At 31.8% G+C, this 19,342-nt stretch overlaps 5 protein-coding genes and 1 long non-coding RNA gene across 6 annotated transcripts in view; 1 reads left to right on the forward strand and 5 right to left on the reverse strand.

Annotated features, from left to right (window-relative positions):
- Positions 1-103: 103 nt before the first annotated feature.
- LOC116766442 (inosine-5'-monophosphate dehydrogenase) lies at positions 104-2,194 on the reverse strand. Its single transcript, XM_032656282.2, has one exon. It carries the CDS (start codon positions 1,871-1,873, stop codon positions 338-340), a length of 1,536 nt encoding a protein of 511 aa, XP_032512173.2. The 5' UTR covers positions 1,874-2,194; the 3' UTR covers positions 104-337.
- Positions 2,195-4,248: 2,054 nt separating this feature from the next.
- LOC116766402 (GATA zinc finger domain-containing protein 14-like) lies at positions 4,249-5,287 on the reverse strand. Its single transcript, XM_061522904.1, is given in 2 exon segments — positions 4,249-4,397; positions 4,400-5,287. Coding segments are annotated over 2 exon segments (927 nt in total). The 5' UTR covers positions 5,213-5,287; the 3' UTR covers positions 4,249-4,283.
- Positions 5,288-8,411: 3,124 nt separating this feature from the next.
- On the reverse strand, positions 8,412-9,501 carry LOC133319247 (uncharacterized histidine-rich protein DDB_G0274557-like). Its single transcript, XM_061522963.1, has one exon. The coding sequence runs from the start codon at positions 9,427-9,429 to the stop codon at positions 8,494-8,496; it is 936 nt and encodes a 311-aa protein (XP_061378947.1). The 5' UTR covers positions 9,430-9,501; the 3' UTR covers positions 8,412-8,493.
- A 991-nt stretch (positions 9,502-10,492) lies between these two features.
- On the reverse strand, positions 10,493-11,359 carry LOC116766401 (putative uncharacterized protein DDB_G0282499). Its single transcript, XM_061522896.1, has one exon. It carries the CDS (start codon positions 11,357-11,359, stop codon positions 10,493-10,495), a length of 867 nt encoding a protein of 288 aa, XP_061378880.1.
- Positions 11,360-12,137: 778 nt separating this feature from the next.
- Positions 12,138-13,682, forward strand: LOC133319261 (uncharacterized). Its single transcript, XR_009752939.1, has 2 exons — positions 12,138-12,225; positions 13,332-13,682. It is a non-coding gene; the product is annotated as an uncharacterized LOC133319261 (long non-coding RNA).
- LOC116766156 (CD151 antigen-like) overlaps positions 13,524-19,342 on the reverse strand; it is a 164,145-nt gene continuing 158,326 nt past the window's right edge. The window contains exons 6-9 of the mRNA XM_032655879.2: positions 18,643-18,834; positions 17,913-18,086; positions 16,341-16,490; positions 13,524-16,045 (exon numbers count right to left, since the gene is read on the reverse strand). Of these exons, the coding sequence (XP_032511770.2) occupies positions 15,902-16,045; positions 16,341-16,490; positions 17,913-18,086; positions 18,643-18,834 (660 nt within the window). The 3' untranslated portion in view covers positions 13,524-15,901. The remainder of the gene's footprint in view (positions 16,046-16,340; positions 16,491-17,912; positions 18,087-18,642; positions 18,835-19,342) is intronic.

Raw genomic sequence — 19,342 nt, forward strand, 5'->3', positions numbered from 1 at the left:
TGGATGAAGAAATATACAAATATTATGATTTTTTTTTTAATTAATACATTTCAGTTTTATTTTGATTAACTGTATTTTTAGGTTTTGAATAAAAGAAAAAGAATTCAGTGTTATTGTTAACTTTATTTAAAAAGACATTTGACTTACATTTACATAGAAACATGTGAAAACAGATAAATTGGAATACTCGGTAAGCAATAATTACATCTTCTGTATATCTTAATATTTAAGTACACAAAATAATTAACATTATATTCCATATATCTTTATATAGGTCTTAAAAATGCTGTATATTATCACATACAAAACAATGTTGTACAAATATATTATGGTGATTTTAGAACAGACGTTTTTCGTATGAGAATAGACCGTGCACATTCCCTTCCAGCTGCGCCGAATATGTTCTCTTCATAAATCTCAGATCTCCTGAGTAGCTCATCTCTCGTAACATAGATACAGAACGAGCACCAATATCTTGGCAGCTGTGTTGCATGCCTGCCTTCAGATATGGCAGGAATCTAAGAACGGAGCCCTTGTCCACTATACTACCACTCACACCTTGTGCTACTCTATGCTTATCAGATTTCTTATGGAAGTAACGGCTCATGGCTGATCCCTTCCCTTCTTTGTTCTCCATGGCTTCTAAACTGCCCATACCTCTGTATTTCTTAAGCCTTACGCCATCAGAGAAGAAGTAGTCCCCTGGGGCCTCTGAAGTGCCAGCAAGCAGGGATCCCATCATAACAGTTGAAGCACCTAAAGCAAGAGATTTAACGATATGGCCAACAGATTGTATACCACCATCTGCAATTACGGGCACATTGAACTGTCTGGCATAAGATGATACTTGGTAAACAGCTGTAGCTTGCGGACAACCACATGCCATAACCTCTTGGGTTATACAGATAGAACCACTTCCCATTCCCACTCTCAGTGCATCAGCACCAGCTTCAATGAGGTTCTTTGCCTGCATCCTTGTAACCACATTACCACCAATTACTTGAATTTCAGGATAACTCTTTTTAATATGCTTGATCATATCTATTTGGAAACTCGAGTTACCTTGTGAGGAATCAAGAACAATGACATCTACTCCATTATTCACAAGCAGATCGAGGCGTTCTTTATCCGACTCCCGTGTACCAATGGCTGCTCCTACTAGCAATTGTTTGTTGGAATCTTTGGAAGCGTTGGGGTAACTCCGTGCCTTTTTAAGATCCGTTCTCGCAATCAACGCCACAAGTTCACCGTGTCCATTTATAATGGGCAGTTTGCCTTTTTTACTTTTCTCAAGTATGTAATTAGCATCTTGCAATGTTACACCAGACTGAGCTGTTATCATTTCGTTAATGGGTGTCATGACTTCTTTAAGACTCAGTTCTGGTGAACCTTCCCTGAAATCAATATCTCTAGAAGTAACTATACCAATGAGAAAACCACCAAGCTTTCCATTTTCTGTTATGGGAAAACCAGTGAAACCATGTTTCTTTTTCGCATCTAACACATCAGCAACTGTATTGTTCGGTCCCATGCACACGGGGTCTCTGATAAAGCCATGTTTGTATTTCTTCACCTTATGCACTTCATTTGCTTGATATTCGGGAGTACAATTATGATGAATAATTCCGATACCACCACAAAGGGCCATTGCTATGGCCATGTCAGATTCAGTCACAGTGTCCATTGGCGTCGAAACCAAGGGAGCCTTGATGTTGATCTTCTTAGTGAGAGGAGAAGTCAAATCTACCTCTTCAGCAGTGAAATCTATATATCCCGGAAGCAACAGGAAATCATTGTAGGTAAGTCCTTCGCTATTCGCGAATATTTCTTTTGCAGACAGACCATCCCTCAAATCACCTTCTATATTTGACATGATTTTAGATGGAATTTATGTGAAGAACAAATTAATTATATAAATTTATTTAATTTACGTATCGCGCACTTTCAAATCACAGGTGGTACATTAAATTACATTAATACACGTGGTGAGACTATAGTTGAAATGTAAGCTATATTTCAATAAAACAATTAACTAAAAGATGGCAAATATGTTGTTTAAGTATTTAAATATATTTTTAAAGAAAGCACGTCCAGACTATAGTTATAGTCTAGCCGGCTTCTTGAAAACGTTGAAGACGAGAGGAGCTAACAACGTGTGTCAATAATTCAAATCACAAATCGTCGACCGTAGTAGTTTTTTTTTTTTACTTTGATTAAACACAGGTGTTGCCAGGTTTGGTGTAAAAAATATCATTATTTGTATATATAAAGATCAGATAAAAAGTGAAAATAATATTGATATACTTTATTTTATAAATATTTAAATATATTTTACAAATTAAGCTTAAATATATTAGAGATATATTAAATGTAGTTCAATGATTTTCCGTAACTTTAGATATAAACAGTTTCAAAATGTTTTAAGTTTATAGATACCGAAAATTTATGCTTTTTTGATATCAGCAATCAGTTGCTACTCGACCATAATGACTCAGATATTTCAAGTTTAATAGTAGAATAGAAATGTCACTATATATACTATATATATTTTATATTAACGTATTTCTAAAACATTTTATATAAAAAAATCTTTGTACACTTCCCCGTATAAATTTTGTGCAAGTTATATGATCACCCGTCCTGCAAATGTCTTAAAAAGTGATAAAAAGTCTTCGCTTCACTTTCATCTTCACTCAATAAATTATATTGTTTTACTTAGAAAAGTAAAATATTAATCAACAAAATCGTAGCTAGATATTCGTTTTTAGTTTAAATATATTTAAAACTATTGAAATTATGCCAAAGTCGAATTGCGATTGCGAACTAAAGTAATTATCAAAACATATAGACTTTTTTGCAGTATATCTATTTGAAAAAAGTACTATGTACTGAAACTAGATATCTGTCGAAAGAAGTCAGCATTCGATTTGTAAAAGCTGTGAAAATAAAAATTCGAGCTGTCATTTTGATCAAACAAAAGTCAAATCATTTATAATTATGATAAACTTTTTGGTTGGTTTGTTACCAAAGTTTTCGAATATTTCTTCGAAAGTGAAAAATTTAATAACTATTAAATTTAAATATTTACAATGCTCGAGCCTGATTTATAATTGACTTATTGTGTCTGTTTTAATTTTTACCTGTTGTGACATTTATTTAGTTACGGGTTTGGTCATAACTTTTAGTGAATATCAATACTTAGGAAAATTAATATTTTCCAAAAATATTTTTAACGTTTTCGTAAATTTATATTATTAGTTTTGGATATATTACCAAAGTTATAAAGGATTTTTAATTTCATGTCTTTCTGACATCTTTCCACTGTTGTTACTCGAAATGTAAATTGAATCTATTACAGTTTTATAATTGGATTTTATTGTTCTACAGTCAAAAATAACTTTTTCCTAAATGTAGCTGAAATATCAATCTCATACCTACGGCTTCTTCAAAATGAAGTGAATTTTTTCAGAAGTGTCTCATAAAAAATGAGAGATTTATTTTTGAGATGTGGATTTTTTAATCAGTGTTATTTAAAGCTATAATTTCTGTTAACTAGCTTTACAAATGCACTTAGTTTCTTGTTATTTTATTTTCGCACTCTAGACTTCAGATAAATGATTTGTTGAATGTTGAATATTTTTCTATTTTATTGGATAAATAAGCGAGTCAGAATAAATTTTGAATAGTTTATAAAAAGTTCTGCTTTTTTTAACAAACCGACAATTCTATTCAACACTAACATATACAATTTGGATGTCTAATTTAAAATCAAATCGTCATACAACACCGGTGTAGGTTAAAAACAACATTTAGTTCTGGAAGCTAACATTATCTGCGTTGTATAATAAACACTAATTACTTTATAAGTTGCAATTTTCCTCAAGTAAAGTTTGAGTACCGGTTCATATTTTTTTTGTGTTGATATTTTTTATGACATATCAAATGACAATTAAATGACAAAGGTTAAATGACAATTTACTTAACGTAAAAATCCCGGATGTAGACCTCAATAATTATATCTTATTATATATTAATTTTACGTTTCTATTTAAAAGCTTAATTGATAATTTTTGCAATAATTATGGCACATTTATATTTACGTATTAACTTATATTCACAACATACAATGATAAGATAAACTTTGACATCGGAGAAACGATATAAGTTATAAATTAGGGTAAAACTGGTTAGACACACATTTGAAAAAAAATTAATGCTTTGATTTCCTGCATCAAATTAAAAACAACATTCGAGTTTACGTTTATTTGACATGTAATATAAACTTATTCGTCTTTTAATCTTATATCTATTTGAAACTCGTCATTATTCTCTGCTGGCTTAGAATCAACTTCTCTTTTTGGGGCTCCCGTGTATATTTTGTCCCCAGTATATATATACCATCAGGGTTTAGTGGTACAAAGAACGGAGAATCATTGTCAGGCTTTTTGGTCGTCTGTTGGTTGGGTCTTTCTGTTGACAGCGACGTTGCTGGAGTGTATTCTGTAGGTCTGGACGTAGGATTACTTGGTGATGAATTGTGATTATTATTAGGATATACATTTTGGTTATTTCCATAGTCAGGTGTCCCTGGGTTGTTGTAATTTTGATCTTTTTGGTTCGGATTATTATTAGGATATACATTTTGGTTATAATTAGGGTTTATATGTGCGTTGTTGTTATTTCCATAGTTAGGTGTCCCTGGGTTGTTGTAATTTTGATCTTTCTGGTTCGGATTATTATATCCGTTGTCGTTACCATTATTATAACCCGGTGAGTTTTGGTTTGGTCCATTATATCCAGGTTGATGGCGGGGGTCGTTATAAGTGTTGCCTCCGTTATTTTGATGGTTTCCATTATTATAGCCGTTATGATAATTATTATTAGGTCGGTTCCCGTTGTATTGAGGTCCTTGTCCATTATTATTATTTGTCGGTCTAAATCCATTATCATGAGACCCCTGATGCGATGGGTTTTCGACTACAACTATGACGGTTTTATCACCAGATTCTGGTGGAGGGTAATTTTGTGGCGGTTTTGGTGTTCTGTGATGCCCGCCGATGTGAAAATCGAAATTGAACCCTCCCAGAATTGACTTAGCCGTATCATGAACACGATCGTGAGCTGTATGTATGATGTCCTTCAATACACTCAAATGTCCGTTACAGTTGACAAAGATCGTCAAAAATAAAAATAATTTCAGTTTCACGTCCATTTTGCACTTTATATTTGTTCTTCACTGACACAATGTATAGCGAGTAGATCGTGCGGTCAACTGATTCGCCTCATCTTTAATTATATACATGTATGTATATAGGAAACCAGTTCTTCATAATAACTATGCATGATGATCTGAAGATAATTATTAATAACAGACCAACCGAACGTCTAACAATGTCATTGAATTTTTAATTTTAAATAATTTAATAGAAATCGTCAACAATGTTAATGTTTTTAGATAAAAAATTTATCAATTGAATATTATTCTCTCATGTTGATAATAATACTACGTGATAATTTTAAATCATTCTTCATATTCTAATTTCAAAAAATCAATATATATATATTACAAGAGCGTTCTTTAAAATTTGTGCTTTAAGTTATACAGTCAAAATAAAATAGAATTTGTATAGTAATTCACTGGGACAGCGTTATACATGATTTATTTATAAGATAAGTATTAATTAACGATGCACATTAATCAAAACCTCCTCTGATATCGATATCTTCACTATTGTTTTCGCTTGTGGGACTTTCCTGGATGTCAACAGGCTTGGCTCCTTCTTCATTTTGGAAAATTTCATTAAGAGAATTTGTGAGGTTCTCTTTATCATAACGGATTGTTTGGTTTACCGGAAATAATTCTTGGGTTTCTGTTGTTGCAATGGATGAATGATTTGGATGCACTTTCAACGGTCTTTGCGTTTCCTCGGTTTTCCCGGTATAATAGGTTTTTTCAAACACTTCTTTGTTTTAGATATATCTGCTTCATTCAAAATTTTATCTCGCATATCTCTTTGTACATGAGACATGTTCGGCCTGTATCTCATGGCTATCAATTTGTTTATCATTTCATTATTTATTTGTTGTATGAGTGCGGAATTGTAGGGGGTTATTCTTTCGTTAAACCGGTTGTATGGGAACTGGTAAGGGAGACTCGATATCAAATTCTTTCTATTTATATCCTGGCTAGGGTTTAATGCTCCTGTGGGATGGTTCATGAACGAGTTTGGACGCAAATAAAAATTGTTATTTACCAACACGGGCGGTCGCATAACTTGCGATTCAGCTGATCGGAACAGAAAAATACAAATGATACTAAATGATTTAACCTTCATTTTTTTTATTAAATTGTTTTACACCGTATATTTGATACGCAAATCACCGTAGAAAATATCACATACGTTGAGATATTAAAATATAAGGCACTTTTCTTGAACGATATGTAATTATGACACAAGCAAAACAGTCGGCGTTTTAAAATCGCTTCCTAAAGTGGGTATTCGTAAAACTTTTTTTTTAAAGTGTACGTATTGGATTTTGAAGTTACTCTAGCAAAGCTTTTATATTTAATTGGTTGCATGTTTTTTCCTTCTTTTTGAATCTCATAAATGAATACGATGAATATTTAAGCGAAAATAAATAAGGATTCTGACGGAATTATAATTGAGAATCTTCGATTCAATTAAATAAAATTGTTATAATTGTAAATGTTTAAACAAACTTATTATCAAGCGTGAGATAGAATTTAATTGTTTTATGAATAAAATTAAAATTAGTTCAGCACGTATTTCTCCGAGTCTCCTTATTGGTATGTTCATGACTAACAACTACGCTCATAGTTCGAGAATGAAGTAGGTAATTATTGATGAGAATAATTAAAATTTCTTAAAGACATATAGTTTAAGTTTGCGCGTTTATACGAAACACCAAGTTGAAAAATCGTTACGCTACTGAAGCACGCGCCTAATGTTACCTACATTGAAACACTTAAAACTTTACTACGTCGTTACCAGGACAATGTTCAACAGTCTGGAACACTAATGATGGATGAAATGATAGAGTATGTGAAGTGTCTAAAACTGTCCCGACATCGCTTTCCGTCCATCGGAAGCTCTGAAATCATCTTTAAGACTCTCCGTTGCTATCGAGGATGGCCAATGGTGGTCATTGGAATAGCCGGGAAAGTCGCTATTCATGGATCAGCCCTTCGTAATACAACAGTTCTGCCCAGCACGTGAATATGAGTTATTTATTTTTCAGTTTACTTTAATGAACCTTACTGATAAAATTCTATGTCTGCAGCTAAAGCTGGAACTTTTGACGAGCGGCATATTTTGAGGGCCACAAGTCTCTACAGTTTCCTAACAAATCCATAGCTGCCCAACACTATCCATACACTACTAGAATGTTTTAGATTTTGCTTATGCAGAGGTTAGATATGGCTTGGATCGCATGATCCAATTTAGGTTTGGCCACCTTACTTATATCTACCATTGTGATTATTTTCATTTATTTATACAGTCTCCCTAGCAAGTAAGAAAAGTATTTGCCAATAATGTTCATTGATGTTTTTTTTATTTAAGATTTTTATTTGTTTATAATTGTTAAAATAGATCTTCTTAATAATAGAATATATTTAACATATATAATATCTTAAAGCCTATTTAATCCGAAACAAAATGATGTAATTATTTCAGCCATAAATGTTTACTTATACAAGTAGGTATTATTTAAAACAGTATGCATTATGTGTGAGATGACTGTATATCGCCTCAATCAATTTTCAACTAACATCGCATGCAAACGAATAAACTAACTTTTAATTTATTAATAAACGTCAAAATATTAGTTCTCTGATTAATTTAAATTCAAAATCAGTGCAATATATTAATTGCATCATAATAATGTTAATACGTGAGGGTAAAAGAAAATATAATAAGGAAACAAACAAAATGTCAAATAATAATGTATTTTTGAAAAGTTTAAATTTAGAATTAATTTAATTTTTTTTTTTTTATTTAACGAACAGTCCAGCAAGCTAGTAACAAAACAGGCAATGAGATAATAATATAATGAGGATAGACTTGCTTCGGAAGTAAAGAAATGAACAAGTACCAATAAATAAAATCAATATCCTTGTAACAGACAAACACAAAGCCGGATAAGAGATTTTTGAAAACATTCGCCGTTTTCTTCTAATCAAGGAAATTTAAAATTATTTTCAAGTAACGGGTACGAAAAATTGGTCACAATTACAACACAAAAATAATTTAAGTAGTATTTACATCGTGATTTTACAGACTATATATATATATATATATGTATATATATATATACATAATAATATAATAATAATAATAAATAAGTATATATGTATATGAAAATAAAATATATAGGTAAATAAAATACCGTTGTATGCAGATAATAGTAATATAACATTTATTTGACACTTAAATTTGCCCTTTAAAAAAATTCTTAAAACCAAATATATTTTCAATCCTTAAATCTGACGTCTAATTCGTAATTTTCATCGCCATCTGAAGGTTTCTGTTCCGTGTCTTTGGTCGGTGCTCCTTCTATGTATATTTTATCTCCAGTATAAATGTACTCATGGTGACCTGGCGCCAGTCCTGACGGTCCATCATCAGGTTTCTTTGTGGTTAATTTCATTACATATTCTGTTGTGGTCACTGGTGCTGTTGTAGCCGGTGTCGGTTCTGTTGTGAACGCTGTAGGCTTGACATTGTTCGTGTTCATGTTTTGATCATGGCTATTATAATTTGTTGAGTTTACATTGTTGTAGTTGTTATATTCATATGGATGAGGTTTTCCTTGGTAGTTGTGAGAGTCATGTCCATTGATTCCATTTGGCGTTTCATCATACTCTGATGAATGATGATGTGGTGGTGGTCCAGGTGGATGATGATGGTGTGGTGGCCCCGGTGGATGATGATGATGTGGAGGTCCTTGTGGATGATGATGAGGAGGTGGCCCTGGTGGATGATGATGAGGAGGTGGCCCTGGTGGATGATGATGAGGAGGTGGCCCTGGTGGATGATGATGAGGAGGTGGCCCTGGTGGATTATGATGTGGTGGCGGCCCTGGTGGACGATGATGTGGTGGTGGCCCTGGTGGATGATGATGTGGTGGTGGCCCTTTTGGATGATGATGTGGTGGTGGTCCGGGTGGACGATGATGTGGTGGTTGCCCTTGGTGATAATGGTGATGATCATGATGATGATGAGGAGGTGGCCCTGGAGGGTGATTTGATTGATCCTGAGGCGCTCCTGGCTGTAGTTGTGGTTGGTTTTGTGATTCACGATTTGCTCCTATATCATTATTGTATTTATAATCATTGGAATTTCCCTTATATCCATTACACTTGATAACTATCATTAATAGCAATAACACATTATATATAGCTTTCATCTTGCCACTTAATAATAAAGTCTGATAACACAACAACACGATACGTCTCGATACTGCAATCAACTGACGAAACAAACAGCATTTATTAATATATATACGTAATAAAAAAAAAACCAGTTTCAATGGGTAAAAACCAAAAACTTCGGATGTCAAGAACCTAATTGAATGTTTTTGTTTTATGTCGTAAGACATGCGGATGGTTATCTACAGTTCACGTATAAACATGGGAGGTTTCTTTGTATTTTTTTTTAAGGAGAACCAATCTAAACTTTTCATAAATTTAAACTTTGTGTTCGACTACAATCTCCAATTGTAAAGAACATTTTTCACGACTATGAACGTAATGCGACTTGGTATTAATTCAAATTACGTGAATGCCAATTTTTTAGCTTTATTTATTATTAAATAAAACGAAATGTATGTTATACATCTTTTTGGTATTCAATATTTATTTCGTGCTCATTAATTCTAACATAGCAAAAGCATCTAAAATTATTTTCATACAGTAGAAACATTGGTGCAAACTAACAAGAAGAAATTAAAGTAACGAAAAAGGTTTAGCCTTTTGTTTATTTAAAATTAGAATAAATTATATCTAGAACAGAAACAAAATTACAGTAGTAGTAGTAGTAAAAAAAAAAATGAAATTAAGAAAACTTGTAATTAGTGTTTAGGGGACGCAATTCAAATTGCCTCGTGCTGTTGTTCATAAAAATAATTTATATACACACACTCACTCATACTCACTCATACTCAGAAATTAATATTTAAGTCAATAAATATGTTAATTTAAGTTTAAAACACCGTTCTCCTAATGTGCTCTTTTCAAAAAGATATAAAAAAATAATTTTAATTGCACCGTCAGTTTATGATAAGATAGTATTCTTTACAAATATTTTTACCACATTTTTATACAATTTTTCTGCAAAATAATCCTGGAGGTCATATAGATTTGTGCTTCCTTCATAATATATAATGAATACTAGATAAAAACGGTTGTGGAAGTAATGTTAGTTTTTAAATACTATGTATATGTAGTATATAGTAAGTACTAATACTCAAGTCAATTCAATGGATCTTTATTAAACCTTACATCTATTTTAAAATCTTCTTCATCGTTATCTGAAGGTTTCTGTTCCGTGTCTTTGGTCGGTGCTCCTCCTATGTATATTTTATCTCCAGTATAAATGTACTCATGGTGACCTGGCGCCAGTCCTGACGGTCCATCGTCAGGTTTCTTTGTGGTTAATTTCATTACATATTCTGTTGTGGTCACTGGTGCTGTTGTAACCGGTGTTGGTTCTGTTGTGAACGCTGTAGGCTTGACATTATTCTTGTTCATGTTTTGATAGTAAATATAATTAACTTCAACATTTTCCTTGTTGTAATCGTTCCAAGAATTCGGTATTTCTTGGCCAATCATTAATGGATTAACTACATATCCGGGGTTATGGTTATAAACTAATGGTATGTTTTGGTTTTGTCCATAATATCCGGGTTTAGTATTCTCTCCGTTATTCTGAATGTAGCCACTGTGGTCGTTATATTTATATTCGTGACTATTTCCGTTGTGTTGGTAATTACCTTGTTCATTGCCATTGTAGAATGGTCTTAGTAAATTGTCATTAGCATTGTTATGCATCGATTCTTCAACTATCACTAAGACAACTTCGTCATTCGACCCTTGCCTTGACGGATAAAGATTTGGTTGAGAATAAAAGTTTTCTGATAGTGATATTGGTAAATAGCTCTCTGGTTTTCCCGATGAATAGTGGTAATCTTGCGATATCGGCTTGTTGTTCGGTACGTTTCCATTAAAATGAACGTCGATACTTCCATAAACCTGTGCATTATTCGAATATGCGCAACAGTTTATAATAAAGTTCAGTAGAAATAATATTTTGAAGTAAGTCTCTATTTTGCACTCCATTATGTTAGATTTGCTTCCTAGTGACACAGCGTTCGCTAGAGGATCTTGCTCTCAAATGAACTACCGTATGGCGACTTTTGCGAATATTCATATGGCTATAAAACAAGTTTCAACAGTCATTCCTATAGTCAATATTTAAACACGTAAAATACTTCAATGAAAATCAAACATGAAGATCAAATATGAAGATCGTAATTTTGTATCAATCCAAATTAAATTGTAGTATATACTTAGGAATTTACTAATGTAATATGATTACTGTAAGCTCGTCTCTTTGATGAGTTCACAGACATTTTTTCGTGTTTATATTAATGATTTGAAACGTATTGATTGTGAAAGTATATTAAAGAATAAGAATATTTTTTTTTGTAATATTCTGACCAGAGTGTAATGTCCTTATTAACAACTGGCCTTGTAAATATTTAAATATTTTTTTGATCTTAAAATAATCAAGTGTTTTTTACAAGAAAAGCGTGTTAAACGAAAATGGGCTAATTTTGGTTAGTCTCTAACATATCTAATGACTGAAGAATTGCTAAGTTCTATTACTTATTGACTTAAGGTAATTTAAATTCTGAAAAGTTAGGAACCTTGTCCTTCCTGTCTCTGTCTATAAGGAATCTGTCTCTACTCTTTCCCTTGCTGTCTATAAAGATAACCGTGTTCTTTTGGTGGCGGTAAAGTAAAGATCAGCTTCGTATTTTTTTTTATCTGACGTGATGTTTTGTTTTCGCAACACAGCTATAAAAATTCATAACAATATTGATTAAAAAACGATGTCGAATATCAACAACCGGGGCATAAAAAAAGTAAAAAAAAAATTGTATTTAATAAAACGATTTTTAACTGTACTTTGTGAATAATTTGTAAGTTTAGGTTCTATTCCTCATTAATATTTTTATACGAGAGGTATTTGACTTGTTAGTGTAATCAGTACTTGAGACTTTTTAACTTCGAAGTTGTTCCGTTATTTTAAGTTTCTCTTGGCCGTTAATACCTTAATAATATTTTCTAACATTTTTTTTCTTCTTCCAAACTTGTAATTCCTTGTGTTGTCCAAGTTATTTACAGTATGAATCGTTACAATAGCACATATTTTATTGAAACAGAGAAACCATGACTTTCAATGTTCATAAAATTCAAAGTAATCAGAAAGTTGTTTGAGTTTCGAGCTGTTTTTCAGTTTAGCTGATACACTATTTCAGCGTTTGTAACAAAAGAATTTCTAAAAACAAAAATTTGTTTTGTAACTTATTTGTTTAATAAATTCAAAGTCAAAAGTATCGATAAATATAAAAAATTCGGCTTTGAGTCCTCACTAAACCCCATATTATTTTTTTAAAAAGTTTTTTTTAAGATTTTCAAAAGTTAATATTCTCTGACCATCTTTTTGGTCAACATTTAAAATGGTGAGTAATGGGTTTATATGTATTAAATAACGTCTCTTTACAATGTCTATTCGCTTGACTATATCTCTATAATAGCTAAAATAATAAATGATTTGCTTTTTACGAACTTTTTAAGTGTCACACACTTTTAAATTTCTCCTAACTTTGACTATAACTCGCTGGTACAGGCGAGTCGAGGATAAATTAATTGGCTGAGAAGATGTCAAATTGCCATAAATTAGAGACCATTGCTGGATTGCATGACGTCAAACGTCTCTAGCCGGAATCTAAATAGAACCTGTATATCAATGAGAGAGTATTTTAATTCTGATATATTATTCGAATTTGTGATGAACAATAAAGACGGAATTTATTAAAAAAATTTAAGCATAAAAATTCATTAATCTGATATATATATCATGGTAATAGTTAAAGGTAGGGGTTCCCAAATTTATTTTGTCTATCGCACACTTTGAGAATAAATTAATTTTTATCGTCCTTCAACTACACAAAGACCCCTATAACTTATGCAAGCTAAATAAGACGCAGACCCACATAATATAACATACCTACATTTTTTCTAGGTCTCTTACAACCCCATAGGCCTGTAGCGAACATAAGGGGGCGTCATCGTCCACCTTATAGACTGGTTTAAGGTGAAGTTAATAATATTGGAATTCATAGAAACATTCAGGAACGAAAAATCTTGCAATGCGATGGTTACTGTTTAGTTAGAGTTAACACGCAATAAAGAATACAAAAAAAAACCCAACACATATATTTTAAAATAATTTTATTTCCAAATCAACTATAAGCAAGTTTGAAACATAATAAAAAGTTCAACTTTAGATGAACGCAATATTTAACTATTTGATTGTTCTGAATGTTCTAGAAAATATAACATTAAATTTTTTCAGGTTAACCTGAAGTCTGAACCTATTTTTAAAAAACTAAATCTGGTATAACGTCGGACGGTAACAAGATTATTTTTATTCATTAACAGATAACATAATATTTTCATGCTGGGTACTTCCAATATGTTCCATATAGTAACGATTGTGTTTAAATTTAAAAAAATTCAATACAATGGTCTAATGTTTTAAGTACAAGCAAATATATAACTTTTTTAAATAAATTTAATTAATTTTATTCTAAATCATATACATTAATTGTTAATATTAAAGAAAAAATAAATAAATTAAAAATTAATATTTTTAATATCTTACATTAATAAGGCACTTTTTAACTTTGGTTACAATATTAGGAGATATTCTGACTAATTTTATTATTAAAACAACATGTACAGCTAAATACAATCTTATTATTAATTAGGTTTCCTCATTGTTTCTTTCTAAATAACATTTCTAATTAGTGTTTTAATTAACATCAGTTTTAATATAATTTTTAATTACAGGAAACACTGAATATACAAATTTCTGTACAAATTGTACGTGGTACAACATACTGCACTTTTTTTTTTACATAAAATGTGCTTGATTTATTGTACTCAGATTCTAATTAGGTACCTATTGATGTGCAATAATGTTGTGTATTTCATATATATATCATGTGTGTATGAATATATATATATAAACAAAGTTCACTATGAGGGTTTTTAAAAAAACGTAAATGTAAGTAAAAGGCTATAATTTCTGAGAGTTGCCAGATACATGAATGAAGTACATAATATGTTAAGTTAATGGCAAATTTCGAATAAGTCTGGGTAAGATTATTTTTTTTTAATTGTTAAAGTAGTTTTTTTATTTAATACAATTGTACGGAATAATTATTTTGATGTATTTTAAAGAAACAGTGAAGTTTTAGGGTAGCAATGTTCTGAAGTACATTTAAAGAAACAAGAAATATGTAAATATGTTAGCGGAGTGCTGTCTTAGTAAAAATTTAGTTAAATCTTTTGCTAGTTGATTAATTTATATTTATATCACGAATATAAACTTATAGAATATCATAACCATTTCACACTTAATACATTAAGTATATATATAAATTCGGCCACGTTTTCTAAGATACGCTACATTCAAACAATTATAAAACTTAATGTATTGTAACATTTTGAACACGAACAATTTATCAGTTAAGAGATTATTATACAGATCTTCAGTCACCCTTTGATAACATGGATACAACTTTGCAGAAAAATTAAAATACACTTCATTTTCATTATGTCAAAAATCAAATATCTGAGAGCTGTATGTATTACCATAGACACAGACTGAACCTTTATATATAAATAAAAAATAATAAATGAGTAATGTTAAGAGAGATAAGAAGGCACAAAAATAAAAGTTGATAGTAAAAAAATAAATTTAATATAAAAGATATAATTTATTTAATACTTTAACAGTAAAAAAAATCTCCTAAACGGTCATCCTGAAATATATATTTTTAAGTTAAGCTTAAGAAAGTAAAATTAATGTTAAAATCGATTGTAACACAAACATAAAAATTTTATATAATTTTCTTGTATAAGTTTAAAATTTATTTACTTTAGTAAAACAAATTGTTACACCAAATCAGCAACAATGTTGAACTCGTTGTTAAAACAAGGTCTTCGAATAAATATAAGTACTAGTTAAAAAGTTGTTACATGCTAATATATAAGGTCCGTAGATTAGTCTATTATTTATGTCTATGGTATACATGGGTCTTAATGTCATTGTCAGTGTCAAATGTGCCGGTGTAGTAGCCGGCACGTAACTTGGCAATTTTTGCGAAGTGGCAAGTTTGCTTATGTACACTTAGTGCAACAAAATGTGATAACTTTTGATGGGTATCAATAACAAAAACATTTTAAGTGCTCGCAAGTGTACTCGGGAGAAACATTCAATCACAAGCACGATCATACTATGACATCTAAAAATCGCTTTCTGTGCATCTATCGTCTTACGCCAAGTTAGGTGACGGCTACTATAACAGATTAAATACTGACATTATCACTGATAGTGGATATGGTTTTCTTTTCCTTTTCGGGGTTAGAATGTAGGGGGCAAGGAGTTCGTACGCTTCTTTTACTCTGTGGTCGTTGGGGTTTGCAGCCTCGTTGCGGGTTCTTGGGTGTGGGACGTTTAGTTGTGTCACCTGCCGGTTTATCGAACACCTTGCTGTTCTTTGAAGCCGCAGGCTGAGGCCGGGGTCAGTCAATCACGTGTTTGATTCTTACGTAAAGAATACACGAGAAGAAGAAGCCGAAGATCGGTATAACTGACATACCGACTCCGACGGCGGCTAATATTATAAGATTGTCGCGTATGTGATTTGTAAAGTGGTCGATGCAACCCTGGAAATATTTTCTTACGTTTTAGAGTTGAATATCATAATAGTTTTGAATTTATAATTTGTAAGCAAAGTTGAACGTTACACTTTTATTAAAGTTATATAACAATAAAAAAACAGTACCAAAAGTGGTAAAAGAACATTCTGAATAGTCTGTCTTTTTGCATCTGTGGTCTATAACTAGTCAATATTATTAATTACTGTATTTTATTTCTTTGCAGCAGTGAACTATATATGTAGGTAATTATAAAACTAACACTTTTCACTCGTGTATCTTAAATGTTTCTATGTATACATACATTATAGTATATATTGGATGGGTGGTCCCTAGCGCCACAGCGGCTGGTTGGTGTCTTGCAGCAGGACTCCGGCACTAAGAGGCGAGGGTCGTGTTCGTGCCACACGCTCTTACGCCAGTCGTCATAACGAAACGCGCCGCAACACTTAAACTATACACACATATCCCTTTTACTTTTTTATAAAATATATGCTTCGAAATCTTGTCGGCATAATTTTAAATATATTTGTTTTATACGAAAAAGAAATTTTACAAGACCATCAGTGTTACCAACTTTAAAATGATTAACAGTAGCAAAATGTTATGCCGGCCACAGACTTTACTCCTGAATTGCACAAGTATACTGTAACGTGTATTGGAAGAAAACAAATTTCCGATATGCACAAGCTCCTGAAAAAGATTCAAATTTCAATTCCCAACTTGTGCAACTTTGCGTTTTCCTAAGTATACATGAACGTGTGGTAGCGGTTTGCATTTCGCGCAAGTTTCGGTCTTGTTTTAGCCACTGACACGTGCACGTCATTTTCGCGCCAAAATGAACGAGACTACCATGAGGCACTAGTCCGCGATATAATAGAGGAATTTATAAATACAGGATTAAGGCATGTCGTTGGCAAATAAAGAGTATAAAATTCCACCACAGAAACAAAAATGTTGCTTACTAGGTTAATTGCTCAATACTAAAAGGTGGAAACGAACGCGAACCGTGAAATAGTTGTTAAAAAAAATAAATGCATTACGTACGGACCATCGTTAAGGAAAGAAATATATTTGAAGATTCAATGCTATCCGGAGCGGGTACCTGCGATGTGTGTACGTCTAATTTATTTCGTTAACAGACTGATGTTCGAATAATGCTCTCTTTTTAATAACTAGTCTTTAGTGTTCGGAAACAGTTTCAGATTTGTTTTTCATTGTTCAGCGTTACAACCAGTAAAATCCTACGAAATGGCGCAAGCCGGTATCTATAGTTTTCGAATAAAAGTCGATACTTAAATGTTGCCATAACAAAATTACAATGGTTCAGTATTATAATTTATTATCATCAGTCGTAAAAATAATTCTAAGGATTATAGTATATTATAATTAGTACGACACGGAGGATGCCACCTGTAACGTCAGTGTACGTAATTCAATGTCTATTCTGAATTTTCAGTTGTTTTGTCGCTAAAATATAGCCAACTACTTGCATTGCGTCATCCATACTATAAGTATGTCGGCGCATGTACGCACGCTTGAACAAGTATCACTGAAATAACATTTGTGCTAGCATACTAGAGCCGTTTGTGGTCACTTCTGAAATACGTGCATTTGTGCAAGTCTGGACTCACTCAAGTATACTGTAACGTGTGTGGCCGGCATTATATTTACTCAATTCACTGTGTGCTATGTATGCAGTGCACGTTAAAATTTTTAACATTAATTAAATTGCATTATTTAATAATATATTTAATGTTTTCTACCTTCACATTTTTTGTGATATTAAAAACTTAGCGTCCGCTCTGTTGTTAAGTACCTAACTTATAAAACTATTTTATTTATTATAAGCAATGTAATTTATAATATGTAATACCTCTGTTTGCATTGTGTCAACGGCGTTAGTGACGTCAGTGTCCAGCGCGTAGTTTGATATGAAAGTGTTATTTAATTGCGACCTGAGCTCATGCTCCACTTCGACCTGATAGTAATACGCGAGTCCTCCTGCACCAGCCTCCAGGATAAACGTTATTAGCAGGAAATATGTATACTGGAATAGTAACATCAATAAACATATTATACATATAGTTATAGTTTATATTAAAAGCAGTTATTTTATTTAAAAAATAAACAGTACTGTAATTATTTGCAAAAATAAATATTATATGAAGATAATTCAAAGAGAATCTGTTTTCTTACATAAATAAAGGAGGTCAATTGTACTTTATTTATGTAGACATATTTGAATTTTTTCATAAATACTGGTTTACTATAAAAAAGAAAACCAATTTCTTAAACTGTTCTTTTTTAATCTTATATTGATTGGATGCGTAACAGCCGTGATAATTATGGAAAATATTTAACATTTTTTTCTCACGCTTGCACATGGTATATATTTTTTTTTCTGACACGGGTCTATAATGTAATTAGTCACCAGTTACGGTTTAAGATAATAAGGTCGGGCTTAGTCATAATGTAATTAACTTACGAGAAGTCGGAAATTACCCAGTATGGATTATATAATAAATGTTATGAAATTTTTCACCACTTATGAAGAGTTCCATTCTTATTTAAACGTTTTGAAATCTTTTCTCAATTAAACTTACACACAGCAAACTGGTTCTATTCTCAGTCTTGAGGCCGCAGCATCCCAGAGCACACAGCGGAAGGCCCAGCGCCCCCGCTATTATTAAAAGATAAGCTATTGCCTGGTATGTGAATGTCGGCAGTAAGGTCACGAACCGATGCCTCGATGTCACCGTCCACGCACCTACCAATAACACACCCGCTCCTGCAAACTGATGTTATGACGTAATAATAACTACCCTTAAAACGATTACTTACACCTCTAAATTATACGAGTGCTATCTTATTAGCAATAGTTTATATTACGTAGTTCCTCAATAAAATATATACCTATATTGTCGTTATATCCCAAAAGCGACGTCGTGAAATATTAAATGTCATTATACGGTCCTGTTTTTTATTTAATATTAAAATGTTTATTACAATATTCACACGACAACAAAACTGTTGACGGGAAATTATCGATCTATATCAAAATCAATTCTCTAAAATATGTTCTTTGAGTGTTAAGGTATTCCTTAAACAAAAATAAAACTCTTTTAAGTCAATCAACAAAATATTGTCGTCCACTTACGTTACAAATTATAGTATGGCGTCTATAACTTCTTTTAAACTGAAATAATTTGCTGAATTTAATTGTACTTATATAAATGTTAATAATTTGCTCGATATTTGTTTATTGCTAAGATCTTTGGGTTATTGTTCTAAGAAAATATGAAC

Source organism: Danaus plexippus, chromosome 15 (genome assembly GCF_018135715.1).
Source record: "Danaus plexippus chromosome 15, MEX_DaPlex, whole genome shotgun sequence".
NCBI lineage: Eukaryota > Metazoa > Arthropoda > Insecta > Lepidoptera > Nymphalidae > Danaus > Danaus plexippus.

What these genes read in the sequence shown, in the direction of transcription:
- LOC116766442 (XM_032656282.2), bottom strand. Translation starts at nt 1,873, where the DNA reads ATGTCAAATATAGAAGGTGATTTGAGGGATGGTCTGTCTGCAAAAGAA.
- LOC116766401 (XM_061522896.1), bottom strand. Translation starts at nt 11,359, where the DNA reads ATGGAGTGCAAAATAGAGACTTACTTCAAAATATTATTTCTACTGAAC.
- LOC133319247 (XM_061522963.1), bottom strand. Translation starts at nt 9,429, where the DNA reads ATGAAAGCTATATATAATGTGTTATTGCTATTAATGATAGTTATCAAG.